This window comes from Monodon monoceros, unplaced genomic scaffold (genome assembly GCF_005190385.1).
Source record: "Monodon monoceros isolate NGI ecotype Baffin Bay Population unplaced genomic scaffold, NGI_Narwhal_1 Super_Scaffold_5, whole genome shotgun sequence".
Taxonomy (NCBI): Eukaryota; Metazoa; Chordata; class Mammalia; order Artiodactyla; family Monodontidae; genus Monodon; species Monodon monoceros.
This window is the reverse complement of record NW_021703782.1, coordinates 7,263,953-7,281,099: the sequence shown is the minus strand read 5'-3', so window position 1 is coordinate 7,281,099 and position 17,147 is coordinate 7,263,953. Positions and strand designations below refer to the sequence as shown.

General features: G+C 45.8%; 1 protein-coding gene across 5 annotated transcripts in view; it reads left to right on the top strand.

The window, feature by feature from the left end:
* FDFT1 (farnesyl-diphosphate farnesyltransferase 1) overlaps positions 1 to 17,147 on the top strand; it is a 42,206-nt gene that overhangs the window by 3,837 nt on the left and 21,222 nt on the right. For 3 of the 5 annotated variants that reach the window (XR_003790854.1, XR_003790853.1, XM_029203557.1), the window contains exons 1-3: positions 6,933 to 7,362; positions 8,161 to 8,344; positions 13,122 to 13,250. Coding sequence is in view for 2 of the 5 variants with exons in the window: in XM_029203557.1 (XP_029059390.1) it covers positions 7,004 to 7,362; positions 8,161 to 8,344; positions 13,122 to 13,250 (672 nt within the window). In the remaining 3 variants the exon portion in view is untranslated. Of the gene's footprint in view, positions 1 to 6,162; positions 6,748 to 6,932; positions 7,363 to 8,160; positions 8,345 to 13,121; positions 13,251 to 17,147 lie in introns of those variants that run through there. The other 2 variants (XR_003790855.1, XM_029203558.1) reach the window with 2 other exon arrangements.

The following is a 17,147-nucleotide window of genomic DNA, read 5'->3' as shown; positions in this document are numbered from 1 at the left end:
GTCGAACCCGCGTCCCCTGCATCGGCAGGCGGACTCTCAACCACTGCGCCACCAGGGAAGCCCTCCCTTTTTTTTTCTTGATAAGTCTGGCTAAAGGTTTATCAATTTTGTTTATCTTCTCAAAGAACCAACTTTTAGTTTTATTGATCTTTGCTATTGTTTTCTTTTTTTCTATTTCATTTATTTCTGCTCTGATCTTTATGATTTCTTTCCTACTACTAACTTTGGGTTTTGTTTGTTCTTTCTCTAGCTGCTTTAGGTGTAAGGTTAGGTTGTTTATTTGAGATTTTTCTTGTTTCTTGAGGTAGGATTGTATTGCTATAAACTTCCCTCTTAGAACTGCTTTTCCTGCATCCCATAGGTTTTGGGTTGTCGTGTTTTCATTGTCATTTGTTTCTAGGTATTTTTTTAATTTCCTCTTTAATTTCTTCAGTGATCTCTTGGTTATTTAGTAGCGTATTGTTTAGCCTCCATGTGTTTGTATTTTTTACAATTTTTTTCCTGTAATTGATTTCTAATCTCATGGCGTTGTGGTTTGAAAAAGATACTTGATACGATTTCAATTTTCTTAAATTTACCAAGGCTTGATTTGTGACCCAAGAGGTGATCTATTCTGGAGAATATTCTGTGAGTACTTGAGAGGAAAGTGTATCCTGCCACTTTAATTATATAAATATCAATTAAGTCTGTTTGGTTCATTGACTTTTTTAGGCAGTCTCACCACACTGTGGACTTAGAACCATGGTCAGCCCAGATCCCTTCAAGGTCTGTTCTTCCATCTTGATGTCCTCCTGAAAGACTTTTTAAACCTAGATCTTTACCTTTTAGGTAAAGGGTGTCATAATAATTGCTAACATTTATTGTGCTCTTACTGTGTGCCCAGTGCCTCCTAATGTGTATTATTTAAACCTTCCAGTAACCCTGTGAGGAAGCTACTATTATTTTTCCTGTTTTTATAGATGAAAAAAAGGCACAGAGAGATTAGTTATTGCCTGAGGTCCCACAGCTGTTCACTGGTGGAGACCGCCTTTGACCCTGGCAGTCTGAGTCCAGAGCTCACTCCCTTGACCCCGTCATTAAGGTGATGGGCCAGAGAGTCACATTAAGCAGAGGGTCGTCCAGATTCAGCTAAAAGCTGAACACGCTTTGTGTGATGGACACAGACTGGAAACTGTGTATCCTCAGTCGGTTCCCAGCCTGATGGAGAGCAGGTGTACAAAAGGTACCTAGGAAGTGCCAAGTCATCTTAAGTACATTGAGATTTCAGGAAATTTTAGTGAAGTAGAACTGTTTTACAGTGAAAAGTTTTTAAAAAACACAGAAGTGCTTTGCAAAGTGTAGGGCCTTGAAAAGAGGTATTAGATTTAGATTAGTCAGGGAGGATCCTCTGTGGGGAAAGCCAACGTGAGCCAAGTCATGTAGGTAGGACTAAGCACAGCGTGTGTGGCTGGAATTGAGTGCAAAGTGCAGTGGGTACATGTGGGAGTCCAGGAGCTGAGCTGTATTCCGTGAAGCAGGCAATGGTCAGATGCACCTGTGGCACTATGAAAGCAGTAGTTTTGGAACAGTAGTTTGGCAGGTGAGTGGAATTAGGGGATTAAACTGTGAGAATAATCAAATTAATAATGATAATAGTAATATTAATAGACAGCATTTATTGAGTTCTGTGTTCCAGGCACTGGCGAAGCTCTGGAAGTCTGTTATGTCAGTGTTATCAGTTAGCTTTCGTTGGGTAAACACCCCGAAACGGAGTGGCTTAATTCTGGAGACTGGATGCACAGCAGTGTGACATAACACTCCTGAAGTGCACGCTCACAAATGGCCAAGATGGTCAATTTCATGTTATGTATATTTTACCACAAGTAAAAAACCAAACTCAGTGACTTAAAATAATAAATGTTACTTAGTTCACAGTTCTCTTGGAGAGCTGGGGAGTCCTGGTCTGGGCCAACTTGAGTGATTTCTACTGGGTTTGCTCAGCTGGCTGGTTGGCATGTGGCTGGACCATCCGATTAGCAGGCTGTAGGCTGGAGCATTGAGGGGAGGCTGGGCCCTGTGTGTCTCATCCAGCAGGCTAGCCTGGGAACTCTCCTCTCTTGACTAGAATCATGCAAACCCCAGTGTGCACGCACTCTTCCGCTTTCTGCTTGACTCACAGTTGCTACTGTCTTCTTGGCCAAAAAAAGTCACAAGGGGGGCCCAGATGCGAAGAGGTGAAGATAGACTCCACCTCCTGATGGGAAGAGCCACAAACTTTATGGCCATTTTGTAACTTACCATACTTAGTCGATCTTGACGACAACGCTAAAGCGATAAGTGCTATTGTTACTCTCATTTTACACATTAGGAAACTGGCATAAAGGAGTTGAATTTGGAAGCTCTCGAGTGGTGGTTCCATGACGCCATCCCTGGCCTGTCTGAAGACCTTCATGCTTCCACTCTGGAGGCCACCCAGAATAAAGAGCACAGGCTTTGACTGGTCTCAGAGAGCTGATCACATTCCAGCGCTGTCACGTGTGCACCAGACACTTCACGGGCACACAGCAATTTCTGGCTTCTATCTGCCCTTCCCAATTCTGTTGTGCATTTCCTCCCTCCCTCCCTCCTTCCTATCCTTCCTATATTCATTTAACAAACATCTGGCCGCCGGTTGCATGCTTGTTATTGTTCTAGGTGCTGGGATAAAATGGTGAACCAAATAGGTGAAGACCTTGCTTTTGCGAATCGTACATTCTAATAGAAGAGAGAGAGAAGGAAAAAAAAGCAAATATACATTTCAGGTGGAGAGAAGTACTACAAAGGAAAATGATAGAAGGGCAAGGGAGCTGAGTGTCTGAAGTCAGGGGACACAATTTATAGGGTTGTGATTTGGGTCCAGAGACTTCTCTGTGTCACATTTTATTCTCTATGAAATGAGACTTGGAAAAAATGGTAGCATTGGATACCTCTAGAGCGGCAAATGGGTGGCCACAGTAAGGGGTAGGGGTAAGACTTTTCACAGTATAATCTTTTAAATTTTTTAAAAAGTGAGACTTGGACTGTTTCCTCTCCTAGCTCTAAGATTTGATGAGCAATGCAGTACAGTATTATTTTGTTAGTTGTAGTTTTCCTGAGCCATTTTTAACCCCCATGAACCATTTTTTAAAAATAGCTGAGCATACCTCTAGTTAGAGGAAACATAGGAAAAACCATTTTCCTTCACTTAACATTATCTTAGTTTCTCTCTTAGGTAACAAAGAAGCTGGGGGAAAAAGATTACACTTAGCAGACATGGAGGGCTGAGATTATTTCAGTCACAGAAGGATTTGGCTGTAGGAGTTCAGGGTTCCCTAAATTGACTTATCCTGAATTTTTAGGAGCATATCAGTAAATCTGGCATCATACTACCACCTGCAAGTTGTGTGACATCACTAAGAGAGCACATAATGGAAAAACTCGGTGTTTTGTAATCATGCAGTTCTGGCTTCTATCAAGTCTAAATCCTATTACTTAGACTAATGTCTATGAAGTTTAATCCTGACTCTATTCCTTTTGGTGACTTAAGCTCCAGCAACAGGTTCTTCCTCCGTATAATAGAGACAGTGGATCACAATCTGTCAATCACAATTTCCCAACTCCAAAATGGTCTGAAAACAAAGAGGTTTTTAATAAGTCTGGCTCAAGGTCACTTGGCAGTACAATGTGCTCTGATATATGATAAAGTGATCCCACTTAGTATAACTATTCTAAATGTTTTGCTGAGGAAGTGTCGATAATCAGTTACAGGGAGCCATTCCACAATGACAGGCTGTATGTGCATTTCATTGCCTGTCTTCTAAAACACTCCAGATTCTGAATTGTGCTACACATCTGGCCATGAAGACCTTGGGTGGACTGCAGGTCTGTATCATATCATCTTTAAAAGGTTGTGTAATATTTGTATTGTGCTTGGCATGTAGTAGCTGCCCAGTAAGTGGCAGGTATTACTCTTGCTGTTACGTAACTTCATTTCTCAAGTTTGTGAGGTCTTCCCTCCCTTCTCAGGGAGCCTGTGTTACTTAATCTGAATGGAAGGCCGTGGGGCGGGTTGGTTGCCGTCCACTTGTGGAACTATCTTTCAGGTGGAGCCCCAGTCGTGGGAGGACAGTCCTGTCCTTCTCACCACTGCACACTCTTCCTCTCAATGCCCTTCATCCCTGTTTTCTCTCACTGGAGAGTTCTTGTGAGCACGCTCATCTCAAGACAGCAAAGAAATACATCAGGAGGCTCTAGGGACAGGCCACAGTAGCTTTAGCTTTTTATTTAAAAATTTTTTTTTTCCGTTAGCTCATGGGAAGCAAGCAGTGGAAATGTTTTTAACAGTGGTGTTTTCCATAGTGTGTTTCATAGTTATATCTCCCTGTATCTTCTTGGCAATTTGAGGAAATTATTGTTACAGAATGAGGTATTGACACAAATAGGTGCCAGGAAAAAAGAATGATGGGGTAAGGAGATGCGAAGTGATTTCGTGACCTCGCTCCAGTGGTTAAGAACCCGCCTGCCAGTGCAGGGGACAGGGGTTCAAGCCCCGGTCCGGGAAGATCCCACATGCCGCGGAGCAACTAAGCCCGTGCGCCACAACTACTGAGGCTGTGCTCTGGACCCTGTGAGCCACAACTACTGAGTCCACGTGCCACAACTACTGAAGCCCACGCACCTAGTGCCCGTGCTCCGCAACAAGAGAAGCCCCCGCAATAAGAAGCCCGCGCACCGCAACGAAGAGTAGCCCCCGCTCAACGCAACTAGTGAAAGCCTGCGAGCAGCAACGAAGAGCCAACGCAGCCAAAAATAAAATAAATAAATTTATATTAAAAAAAAAAGACAAGGATGACTGCTTTAAAAAAAGAAGAGTGGAGAAGGTGTGTTGGAAAGGAGGGGGCGTCCTTCAAGATTGTTGCTCTTCAGAACGAGTGCGACGATCCTTTTTTTTTTAATATATAAATTTATTTATTTATATTTATTTTTGGCTGTGTTGGGTCTTCGTTGCTTTGCGCGGGCTTTCTCCAGTTGTAGCGAGCAGGGGCTGCTCTTCATTGTGGTGCGCGGGCTTCTCATTGCGGTGGCTTCTCTTGTTGCAGAGCACGGGCTCTAGGCATGGGGGCTTCAGTAGTTGTGGTGCATGGCCGCAGTAGTTGTGGCTTGCAGGCTCTAGAGCGCAGGCTCAGTAGTTGTGGCGCACGGGCTTAGCTGCTCCGTGGCATGTGGGATCTTCCTGGACCAGAGCTCGAACCTGTGTCCCCTGCATTAGCAGGTGGATTCTTAACCACTGCGCCACCAGGGAAGTCCCAATGTGTGATGCACCTTTGACATCAGCCCCCAAACCCTTAGTTGTATCCGGGGATTAAAACATTTGGCAGTGCAGTGAAAGGAATCATTGTGGCCTGATAACAACAGTTGTATGTGAAGAGCTGGCTTAGAGCTCAGAAAAGAGCTGTTATTCTGTTCCTTCTATTTATTGTGAAGTCTTGCCTCTCCACATTTTGATAGGGAAGGAGTTGGTGAATTGTTTTTAAATACTCTTTGAACTTATTCATTTACTCATCAGACCTTCACTGATTATTTTTATATGCCAGACTGTATGTACGAAATGATTTTACTAATGTATGGTGCTTAGTAAATGTTAATTTTTACTAATTTTTTAAATTGAACTTGGCAATAATTTCTCATGGTTATGTGATTTAAAAAGAAAAGCTTTATTCTCTTGACAGAAGAACATGTATCCATGGTAGGAAATAAACACATATGAAAAGAAGATAGTTCACCTGGACCCCAGCAGGGTCCCAAGGTTCACTGTTGACATTCCCAAGTGACTATGGGATTTCCATATACATACATATATATATGTATATATACACATATATGTATATGTGTGTACATATATTTATTTTAAACCATCCTCCCTGTTGTTAGATATTGCAAATGTTTCCCGTTTCTCTCTTAAAAAGAGATTGGGGGAGACTTGGGGGGGTGGTATATGGGGACTCTGTATTTTCCACTCAATTTTCCCTGAACCTAAAACTGCTCTAAAATATAAAGTCTCCATAAAAAAATATACAAAACAGCCAGCAATTCTTTCTGATATGCTTGCATATCAGAACATGGCTTTTTTTTTTTTTTTCTGGAAAAACAGTTTTTGTCTTCCTTAGGGAAGAGTTAATAAGGTTCGTAAAGATCGTTACAGCTCACTGATTTGAAAGGGAAAGATGATTAGAAATCTTAAAAGGAATAGCTAGCTTTCCAGAGGATAATAGAGGTTTAACAGGTGTTAAAGGAAAACCAGAACTGGACAGTAGTTAAAGGGGTAAAATCAGATTTCATTCAGAAAAGCAATTGCAATAGAGCAAAGAGACCTCAGTATAGAACTGGGCTCGGTTCCGAATACAACAAGGAGCAGAGTGTGGGTGTGGGTGGATGGAAAAGTACTAAGAGGAAACCTCTGGGGTAAGGGGCATTCTGCTGAAACGACCTACCGGGATTCTTGCTGGGGGCAGGTCAGGGCGCTGGGATGGTGGGGGAAGAGGAACGGGTCAGATGGTGCGGGTGATCATACATGACGGATGAGGGATTCTGGCTAAACCAGTTTAGCAGAGTTCTTGCTAAAGCTGAGCGACGCAAAAGATAAACATAGAAGTACAAAGGTGGAGGATTCAGGAGCCTGACTAAAGTTTGGCCGAGGAGAGATTCAGGTTCCGTCAACAGCCTTTGGGTTCTGGGGAGAAGGGGAACAAGGTGAGGAAGGCGCGAGTGGTGAGCCATAGGCCGCGGGGCGGGGCTCGCATCTGGGCAGGGTGGGCGGGGCTGGCCGCGGGGCGTGTGGGGCGGTGCTCGGCTCGCACGTGGGCGGGCGGGGCGGCGGACGCCAGCTCATTGCTCCGCCGCCCTAAGCCTATTGCGGTGGAGCAAGAGCCGGTCCCGCCCTTCGGTGGGCGCCCCTCCACTCCTCTCGGGTCTATGGAGGAAAAACGGCGTTGGTCTCGCGGTTCCCATGGCCGCAGTCGCCTGCGGCACCAAGGCCATGTCCCTTTTCAAGCGGACCTTGGTGCTGAGCCCCGGCGCGGCGCCCAGGGGCGCGGGCACTCCCCCGCGCGGCTGCCCCTTGTCCCCCGCCGCTTGGCCCTCCAAGGACCGGCCGCGGGGAGAGGGCGTGTGCGGCCGGCTGCGGAGCCCCGCGGTAGCCGGCCGCCCGCCCCAGCCCCACTCCAGCCCCTCCGCGTCTCCCACCGCCGTGTGTCTCCTCTGCCCGCAGGACTCGCTCAGCAGCAGCTTGAAAACTTGTTACAAGTACTTGAATCAGACCAGTCGCAGTTTCGCAGCTGTTATCCAGGCGCTGGATGGGGAAATGCGGTGAGTGGCGCAGGCAGCTCTTTGTGACCCGGGGGAAGAAAACTGCCACGGGCCATTCGAAGCCACTTTTTGACACGGCCCCTCGCGTTGCTGTCGCCGTGCTTGTGGCGTAGCCTGAACAGGCCCCGGTGGGTGAAGGAAATGTTCGGGGTTGAAACACGCCTGTGTTTACTTTAGAATGCCCTTCCAGGGACCTGGCCATCTCATAGCTTCCCTGCAGGCCCAGCTCTTTCAGGGAGGGGGAGGGGATGTTTATTAACTTTTTTTAGTGCTGGCAGCTGGACCTGTCTCGAAGCGGCTCATGCATTTTCCTTGGCTTCACTTATGCTACTTTGCATTTCTAGTATATTGGGTTAATTCTTCTGAAGTTGCCTCTGTGCAGATTATGTACATGACTTAGCCGTTTGATAGTATTGATAGTGAGAAGTTATTGTGTCTTTTGACTTTATTTTATCTGCAAAATAATAGTTCCTTCCGAATGGTCTGCTGGTCGTTCTACAGTTGTGCTGCATTAGTTAAATGTTTACTCATTGTGGGAGGAGTAGTGACGTCCAGCTGGCAGGTTCTTTATTTATTTATTTTTATAAATAAACTACAGAAGTCCATCGCTCCCACCTAAGAAAGAGAAGCCAAGAAGTTGCATTAAGTACGAAAAGTTTTGGATATCCTTTCATAGTTCTGTAGAGTTAAGGGTGTAGGAGGGTTTAGAAAATGGCCCAGCAAAAATGAGATGTGATTTTAAAACAGTTATCTTTGAACGTTTGTTCCAACGTATTGATAGTTATTCCTTTCTTACAGCCATGCAGTATGCATATTTTATCTGGTTCTCCGAGCGCTGGACACTCTGGAAGATGACATGACCATCAGTATAGAAAGAAAGGTCCCCCTGTTACACAACTTCCACTCGTACCTTTATGAGCCCGACTGGCGGTTCACGGAGAGCAAGGAGAAGGACCGACAAGTCCTGGAGGACTTTCCAACGGTAGCGGGACTAACGGGATGCAGTCGTGCGCATGATTGGTGGGGTGGCTGTCAGCTGGCCCGTGTGCCTGGCGGGAACTGCAAAACCAGCAGTGTCAGGGCAGTGTAGCATAATGTGGCAATGGTGCGTCTCAAGCCAGACTGCCTGGGTTGGCGGCCCCATGCTCCCACTCATTAACTGGTGCTGCGTTACATAGCCTGCCTGTGCCTCTGTTTCTTCATCGGTAAGACAGAGAGAATAATGGTCCCTGCCTCCCAGTGTGGTTGTGAGGATGGAAAGAGTTAACGTAGGTGGAGCTCTTAGGTGTTAGCTGCTACTGTCATTACCAGGATGTTGTTGGGAAGTCCAGCCTTCCTTCCTGTGGAAAGAGTACTCCAGTGCCAGTGTCGTGAAAGATGGGTTCTCCAGCCAGTGCACCTGAGAACGCAGCCTAGGTGTGTCGCGCTCTGGCCTCTGGGGCACCCTGAACCTGGTGGCGTGCTGTGCAGCTGCAGCTCATGATGGGTGGCAGCTGTGGGGCAGGGCGCGGGCTCTTCGCAGCTGAGCTGAGGACTGAAGCAGGATGATCTCTGCCACCCGCAGCTGTGTGAGCCTGGACACACCCCTTAACTTCCTTGTGCCTCAGTTTCCTCGTTTGTAAAGTTAGAGCTGCGAGGCCTGAGTGAGCTCATACACGTAGAGTACTTAGAATAGTGTTCTATAAATGTCGGGTATTTAGTCCACTCAGTTGGAGTAAAGTGGGTTCTAATTAAAATCTTGAGCTTTAGAAGATCCCACAAATTCCGGTTGCCGAGGGTTAGCTGTACAGTGAGTGGGTTTGGGGCGAGGGCCTCCCTCACACAGCACTGCTCTCAGATAGGGGCAAGAAGGGCCCTTCCCCCTCCCCTCACTTATTTATTTTTCTTAAGTCCATCTTTTTTTTTTTTTTTTTGGCCGCGCGGTATGGCATGCGGGATCTTAGTTCCCCCAGCCAGGGTTCGAACCTGTGCCCCCTGCATTGGGAGCCCAGAGTCGTAACCACTGGACCGCCAGGGAAGTCCCTCCCTGCCCCTCACTTTAGAGGGCCCCCCTCTGGGCCACCTCACCCTCAAGGGGGGCCGTGGGAGCGTGCCTGCCCCGAGCTTGTGCAGCTCCCCTTGTAGACCATCTTCTGGGGGTCGGGTTGCGTGCCCCTAATTCCCTGAGACACCCCACACACACACCGGCTTGCAGTCCGTTTCCTGGGGCCCATTTCCTCCAGGGTGTACTGTGCACCAGTGACCGTGACCTTTGGCCTGAGGGTGGCTCTTCAGGAGGGTCGTGGGTGAAGCTTGACCCTGCTGTCTGGGGTGTCCTTACACACGAGTGTGAGATTCCTCCTCCTGGCAGTCTCTGCACTATTTAATTTTGGAACAGAAGCCTGAGGGGCCAAGAATTGTAAATTCACACCCGAGTCCTCCAGGTGGTTGTGAAGGTATGTTTGTCAGGGTGGGAGAAGAGAACATACTGCACTTGGTAAGTTACTAGCTCGCTTGATGGTTTAAGATTTTGAGCCATGTGGCGTGTGGCCACCGTTGTGCTCTTGCCCCAGGCCCGGTGGAAGGTGGGGCTGAGCCTCCATGGGGGCCTTCTAACCGAGTGAAGCGGCTGAAGCCTTCCTCTGGTCAGCATTGACATGGGGCCTGGGGCTGTAATAAGGTTTCAGTGCTCATTAGTTGATAACAAGCTTTCTAGAACACTCATTTTATATTATGGGTTAAATTAGAGTACATCTTTTTCACCTGGTACTAGTGGAGACTGGTAGTCTTAGAGATCTACCTCCAAACACAGCTTGAGAAATAAGAAAGGGCTACTTTTAAATGATAATGGCAATAATAGCGTACATTTATTGAGCTATGAGTTACGAAATGTATTTCATTATTGGTTTATCATTTGCTTTATTTAATATTAATATAGTTTTAACATGTAATGGATGTGATACACTGTTAACCACGTGTGTATAGATAAGGAAACTGAGACATAGAGATTTAAGCCCCTTGCCTCAAATCACCTGTGAAGTTAAGTGGCAGAACCAGGATTCAAACACAAAAGGCCTACATCCAGAACCCTTCTGCTTAATCCCTGGCACACTCTACTGCCCCTTTAAAAAATGGTTAAAAATAAAACTTTGCATATAGGTGAAGGTAGCATCACCCAGTGTTTTGGTGTTTTTTTTTTTTTTTTTCCCTTTGGCTGTGTTGGCTCTTCATTGCTGCGCGTGGGCTTTCTCTAGTTGTGGCGAGCAGGGACTACTCTTTGTTGCTGTGCGCGGGCTTCTCACTGCGGTGGCCTCTCTTGTTGTGGAGCACAGGCTCTAGGCACACGGGCTTCAGTAGTTGTGGCTTGCAGGCTCTAGAGTGCAGGCTCAGTAGTTGTGGCACATGGGCTTAGTGGCAGTTCTTTTAGTATTAGGAATATTAATTCTTTATCTGCAGTGTAAATTCCAAATATTTTTTCCACCTTTTCACCTGCCTTTTTTCACCTTAAAAGCACTTGGTTCTAGGAAACCATTTAAAAAAAAAATTTTTTTTTTAAATAAATAAGTAAATTTATTTATTTACTTCTGGCTGCGTTGGGTCTTCATTGCTGTGCGTGGGCTTTCTCTAGTTGTGGCGAGCAGGGGCTACTCTCCGTTGCGGTGCGCGGGCTTCTCATTGAGGTGGCTTCTCTTGTTGAGGAGCATGGGCTCTAGGCACACGGGCTTCAGTAGTTGTGACTTGTGGGCTCTGGAGCGCAGGCTCAGTAGTTGTGGTGCACAGGCTTAGTTGCTCTGTGGCATGTGGGATCTTCCCGGACCAGGGCTCTAACCCGTGTCCCCTGCACTGGCCACTGTGCCACCAGGGAAGCCCCACCCAGTGTTTTGATCATAACACCCCAAGGTTTATAATCAGGGAGATTTCTGTGTACATGCTCCCCTTGCCCCTGCTTCGGGGCTGGCCTTTCTCCATTGTACCAGTGGACTCCCCGTGGTGTCCTTCCTTCTCGTACTTGGAATCACTAGAGAGTGACCCCGGGACCTAGAAGTGTACTGTAGCTGGGAAACAGAATTCCCTGGAGGGACAAGGAAAAGCCCCTCCTGGCTGACCTCGTGGGCAGAGCTGCCTGGGGGAGTCGGGCCCCTCCCTCCCCACCCTCCCTCAGGTTTCTGGGAAAACGTAGAGCTCTTCATGGTCACTCCTCCCTAGATATTTTTGTTTTCATGTTTTGAATTATATAATGATGTAGTAAGTACCAAGGAGTTGAAGTTGGTTCACATCCAGCAGTGAAGTGTTTATTTTGGAGCCTTTGTTTTCAAGCCTAAGCTGCTCCTCCCCCAGCTCGCTGGCCTTTCCCCTCTTATAAATAGAACTGACCCAGCCTGGGATCTGTTGAAAGACCAGGTCCTTGGGAGATTCAGGGATTCAAATGACCTTTGGTAGAGCTGTTCGTTTGCTTCAGTCCACGTGGGAATTACCTTTTGGCTCTGTCTTGGAACAGCTGTTCTGTAGAGAAGAGTTCTAGAGAGATCAGTTTGGTTTTATGGAATTTGGGGGTTTAACAGTTTATGTTCATCAGAATAATCCTAAAGGATCTTAGGCTTCTGAACCCCTTCAGTGCCCTGCAACCCTCCAGGTTTCTCTCAGGTCCTTAAATTTAGGTATTCCTTGAGGGAGTTTTTCTAACCTTTCTGTAAACATAGACCAGGTATTTCTCACACTTCGGAAGCTTAGCAAAGTCTATTCACTGTTTTCAGTATTGTGTGTTGATAGCATGTTATTTGAGAAGTTTCATGGTGTTTTATTGGGTTGGCTAAAGAGTTCGTTCTGGTTTTTCTGTAAGATGGGATGAAAACCCGAACGAACTTTTTGCCCAACCCAGTATATTCTATTTTGATAACCTACAGACACTTCTTTGAACTTAAGCAAGATACTTGTACGGTAGCAGTGACTTTTAAGAACATCAGTAGTACTTTTCGACATTAAAGCTTGGGCTCTGAAAACTAAATGTTGGATAGCCTGCTGCAGATTGAACTAAACTGAGTTGTTTAAGGAATTAGAAAGTGTAGCCTTATAGTAGGGAGACGCTGTAGCTTCATGGTATGAATTCGGGAACTGAGGATAGACAGTGGCTGGCTGGTCTCCTTGCTAGAACATAAGCTCTGGAGGCGGAGTTTCTGGTCATCTCCCGGCTGTGCATTCCCAGTGCCCACAACAGTGCTTGTTGCATAGGAAGTGGCCAAGACATGTTTGCACAAATGAATCTTCATTATCATGAGGCTTGTCTGAAAATGAGGCATTCTTCCTAAAATTCTTACACGTATGTCCAGTTTTATGTTGAATTATCTCATTGCTCATTAGGTGGGAAGATGAGCGTATAATAAGACTATGAATCTTCTTTTTTTTTTTTTTTGGGAGGGGGGGCCTTGCCCCGAGGCTTGTGGGATCTTAGTTCCCTGACCAGGGGTAGAACCCGGGCCCTCAGCAGTGAGAGCTCAGAGTCCTAACCCCTGGACCGCCAGGGAATTCGCTGAATCTTCTTTTGAGTCTAGAAACTTTAGCATTTCTGTACCCTTCTATTTTAATATTTATGAAATTTGCCGAACTTATTCTATATGTAGAAAGCTAGCATAACCTAGATGTTAGACTTATAGCTGGATCGTTTGGGAGTCTTCCCTAATGCATTCTGTTGTTGCTTTGCTTTATGATCTGTAGGTACCCTGTTGGTTCCCAGTTTTAATATGTATTTCATATTTTCTGTTTTTTTATGACCTCCATTTCAGATCTCCCTGGAGTTTCGAAATCTGGCTGAGAAATACCAAACAGTGATTGTTGACATTTGCCGGAAGATGGGATTTGGGATGGCAGAGTTTTTGGACAAGCGTGTGATGTCTGAACGGGAGTGGGACAAGGTTAGTGTCCCTGTGGAACGTTGTCGGTGTGAGTGGCACTGATGAACTGGCAGTGCTCACCATGACATTTGGGCCGAGGGACAAGGGGTGGTTTCACAGCCCAGCTGTAATGTCTCCACATAAACACTTAATCGGGGCTTACGTGTCGTCATACCTGGAATAATCGTTGCTCTGGGGAGTTTATCGTCAAGTTAGGCCAGGGGTCCCCAACCCCTGGGCCGTGGACCGGTACAGGTCCACAGGCCGTTAGGAACCGGGCCGCACAGCAGGAGGTGCGCGGTGGGCGAGCGAGCGAAGCTTCATCTGCCGCTCCCTGTCGCTCGCATTAGCCATCCCCCACACCCCCACTCTGTCCGTGGAAAAACTGTCTTCCACGAAACTGGTCCCTGGTGCCAAATAGGTTGGGGACCACTGAGTTAGGCCAAAGCAGATATAACTCGTCCCAGAGGTGCAAACATTAAGCTGATGAAAGTGTCTCAGACTTGCTGTGAAATTTGAGGTTAATGACCAAATTACTGCATGTAATATAGAGACATCAATAGTTTTCACATCTTAAAATGTGTCTTCTATGTTTTTTTCCCTTACTGAGCACGCGTGTGTGTTTCTGAGTCATTTCCAGTTCCTTCATAACACAAGCTTACTTTTTTTTTTAAATGAAATTTGGGTTTCTTTTTTTTTTTTTTTTTTTTTTTTTGCGGTACGCAGGCCTCTCACTGTTGTGGCCTCTCCCGTCGCGGAACACAGGCTCCGGACGCGCAGGCTCAGCGGCCATGGCTCACGGGCCTAGCTGCTCCGCGGCATGTGGGATCTTCCAGGACCGGGGCACGAACCCGTGTCCCCTGCATCGGCAGGCGAACTCTCAACCACCGTGCCACCAGGGAAGCCCCTGTTTTCGTTTTTAACATTTCTTTATTTAGGCTGTGCTGGGTCTTACTTGCGGCATGCTGGGTCTTTAGTTGTGGCATGCGGGATCTAGTTCCTCAACCAGGGATTGAGCTCAAGCCCCTTGCATTGGGAGTGCAGAGTCTTAGCCACTGGACCACCAGGGAGTCCCCACGAGCTTACTTTTAAATTCAGGGCCACCTTGGCCCCATTTACTTAGGAGTAGGTATCAGACTGTTAAATTGTATTCTGTGTCTGTTTCCTCAGAAACAAAACGGTTCACGAGGATCCCGAGGAACTAACTTGGATCATAGTTGCATTACGCTGAGGAGTGAGTGCCTTTCTAATACCCACTCCTCCTTCCCCATCATCTTTTCATAGAAATAAGATGATGCGAGAGGTTCCAGGTTTCTTGACGTCCACCTACCTCTTTTTATGGTGCTTGTAGATGCACATACGTGGAGGTACACGAAGGAGCCCCTGGGGGGCCCAGGTTGTCTTCCTCGAGGGACAGAGCAGCTGGAAAGGGCTGTGAGAGCAGGTGATGTGGCGGATACCATTATACCGGCTTTCATGTGGCCACAGGTTATCCCTGACCAGCAGCTGTGAAGGATGTTGGCCAGGGGTAGGGGAGAGCTTGCTTCTGTGGACAAAGTGACGTAATTGACTATGGGGACTAAACTTGACTCAAAATACAAGATAGGAGGGGAGGGGGTCTTGCCCATTTCCCATAGGAATGGCCTCTGTGAGACTTACTCATCACCTCGATGGAAGCAGAGACATTTTAAACGTCTAAACTGCGTACCTATTTTGTGTCTCTAATAGTGTTTAGGTTAGGATCCCAAAAGAGATGCTACTGCATATTCATCGAGTGAGTGTAGGTCCAAGGTCTGGCCTCCTCATTTTTCACGACTCAAAACTTGATGACAGCATCTTTGGAACTGGTGGTTTGTGCTCCACAAGTTAGTGTGAGTGTGGCTGCTGCTAGAATATCAGTTTATGAATTTAAAGTTAAAGCTGAAACTCCTGGCCACGAGCCAGCGCTGGTTATCAGCACAGTAACTTCCTTTTCTGCCATGCAGATCTATTCAGGAAACTTAATTATAGGCTGTTGAGTAGAAGTTCTGATCAGATAAAACTGAATACTTGTAAATATTTTTCTTTTCCTTCAACTTTAGAGGAAAATGAATACCTCCATTCTAGTATTTCTACCCAAAGAACTGTTATCTTAACATAAAATATACTTTTCCTTGGACAGCAATATGGATGTTGTAATGTAATATGTAATGTTTTTTATTAATTTCTAGTAAGTCTTTTAAAAATGTCTTGTAGTTGTCCACAGCTGCTTTCTCTCTGATTTCAGCATATCTTTACTCTTTCCAGATCCTTCCTCTCCTGGAACATATTTCAAGTGCTTTTTCTACCATTTCATCGTACCCCTTGATTAGTCTGTGACTTTGTATTACTTTCTTTTTTTAAAAAAATTAATTAATTTTTGGCTGCGTTGGGTCATCGTTGCTGCGTACGGGCTTTCTCTAGTTGGGGCGAGCGAGGGCTACTCTTCATTGTGGTGCGCGGGCTTCTCATTGCGGTGGCTTCTCTTGTTGCAGAGCACGGGCTCTAGGCGTGCGGGCTTCAGTAGCCATAGCACGTGGGCTCAGTGGTTGTGGCGCATGGGCTTAGTTGCCCCGTGGCGTGTGGATCTTCCCAGACCAGGGCTCGAACCCTTGTCCCCTGCCTTGGAAGGCGGATTCTTAACCACTGCACCACCAGGGAAGCCCTGTATTACTTTAAACCAGAGACACTCTCTACTCTGGTCTTCCCCTAACTCTGCGGCAGAGGGTACCTTCTTTAACTCCTCTTCACTTCTTAAGTTGTCTAGTGGACATTCATTTTATAAACGTATTGCTTTAAGTAATACAATATTGTAAATCAACTATATTTCAATTTAAAAACAAAGAGTATTCCATTGAGTTGTCTTGGAATACTCCTCTCCGGGGAGGACAGCTTAGACAAACCACTTGGACAGAAAAAAACTTCTTTGACAATTAAGATTCACATTCACTCAGACTTCATTTGAGAGAAAGGCAGAGTTTTAGCAAAGTTGTTCAACCCTGCCTCTGAAGCCATATGGCTTGGCTGAGAATCCCTGGCCTCTGACGCGCCAGATGAGTGATCTTGTGCAAGTTAAGTGACGTCTCTGTGCCTCAGTTTCTGCATCTGCACAATGGTGATAATTAGTGAATGTGCCCCAGAAGATGTTTGTGAGGACCGAATATGCAGCATGCTTAAAACACATCACTGAGGACTTCCCTGGTGGTCCAGTGGGTAAGACTCCGCGCTCCCACTGCAAAGGACCTGGGTTCGAACTCTGGTAAGGAGCTAGATCCCACATGCGTGCCACAACTAAGAAATCTGCATGCCTCAACCAAAGATCTTGCATGCCACAACTGAAGATCCCGAGTGTTGCAACTAAGACCCAGCACAGCCTAAATAAATAAATTAAAAAAATTTTTTAAAAATGAGTGAAAAACTTAGGAAAGTATATTTTAAAAATAAATAAAACACATCCTTGTTATGTAAAAAAACAAAGTAGTACCACTACGTTCTTTTACTTAATGAGGATTTTGAGACACTGCAAGATCTTAAAATGTCTTCAAGATTAAATTCTACTTAGTATTCTAGTTTCTGTTATAATATTCCTTATTCCCTCAAGGCCTTCACTCCCAATTTGGGATATCAAAAAGTTTACTAGTTTATTTTTTCAATAACCTTTTATTCTAGAAGCAGTGCATGTGCATTGTACAGATATAGAAAATACAGTAAAAAATAAAATAAAAAAAATAGAAACATCACATGAGCCAGAGATCACTTTTGTTAAGTCTTTTGTGCACATCCTTCTTGGAATGTTTTTTACTCTTTACGTGTACATAGTGTATAATGTGGTTTTTTTTTAAGCAAAATGAGATCTTTTACATTCTTTTTGGAACCTGGTTTTTTATAGCTAATGATCTG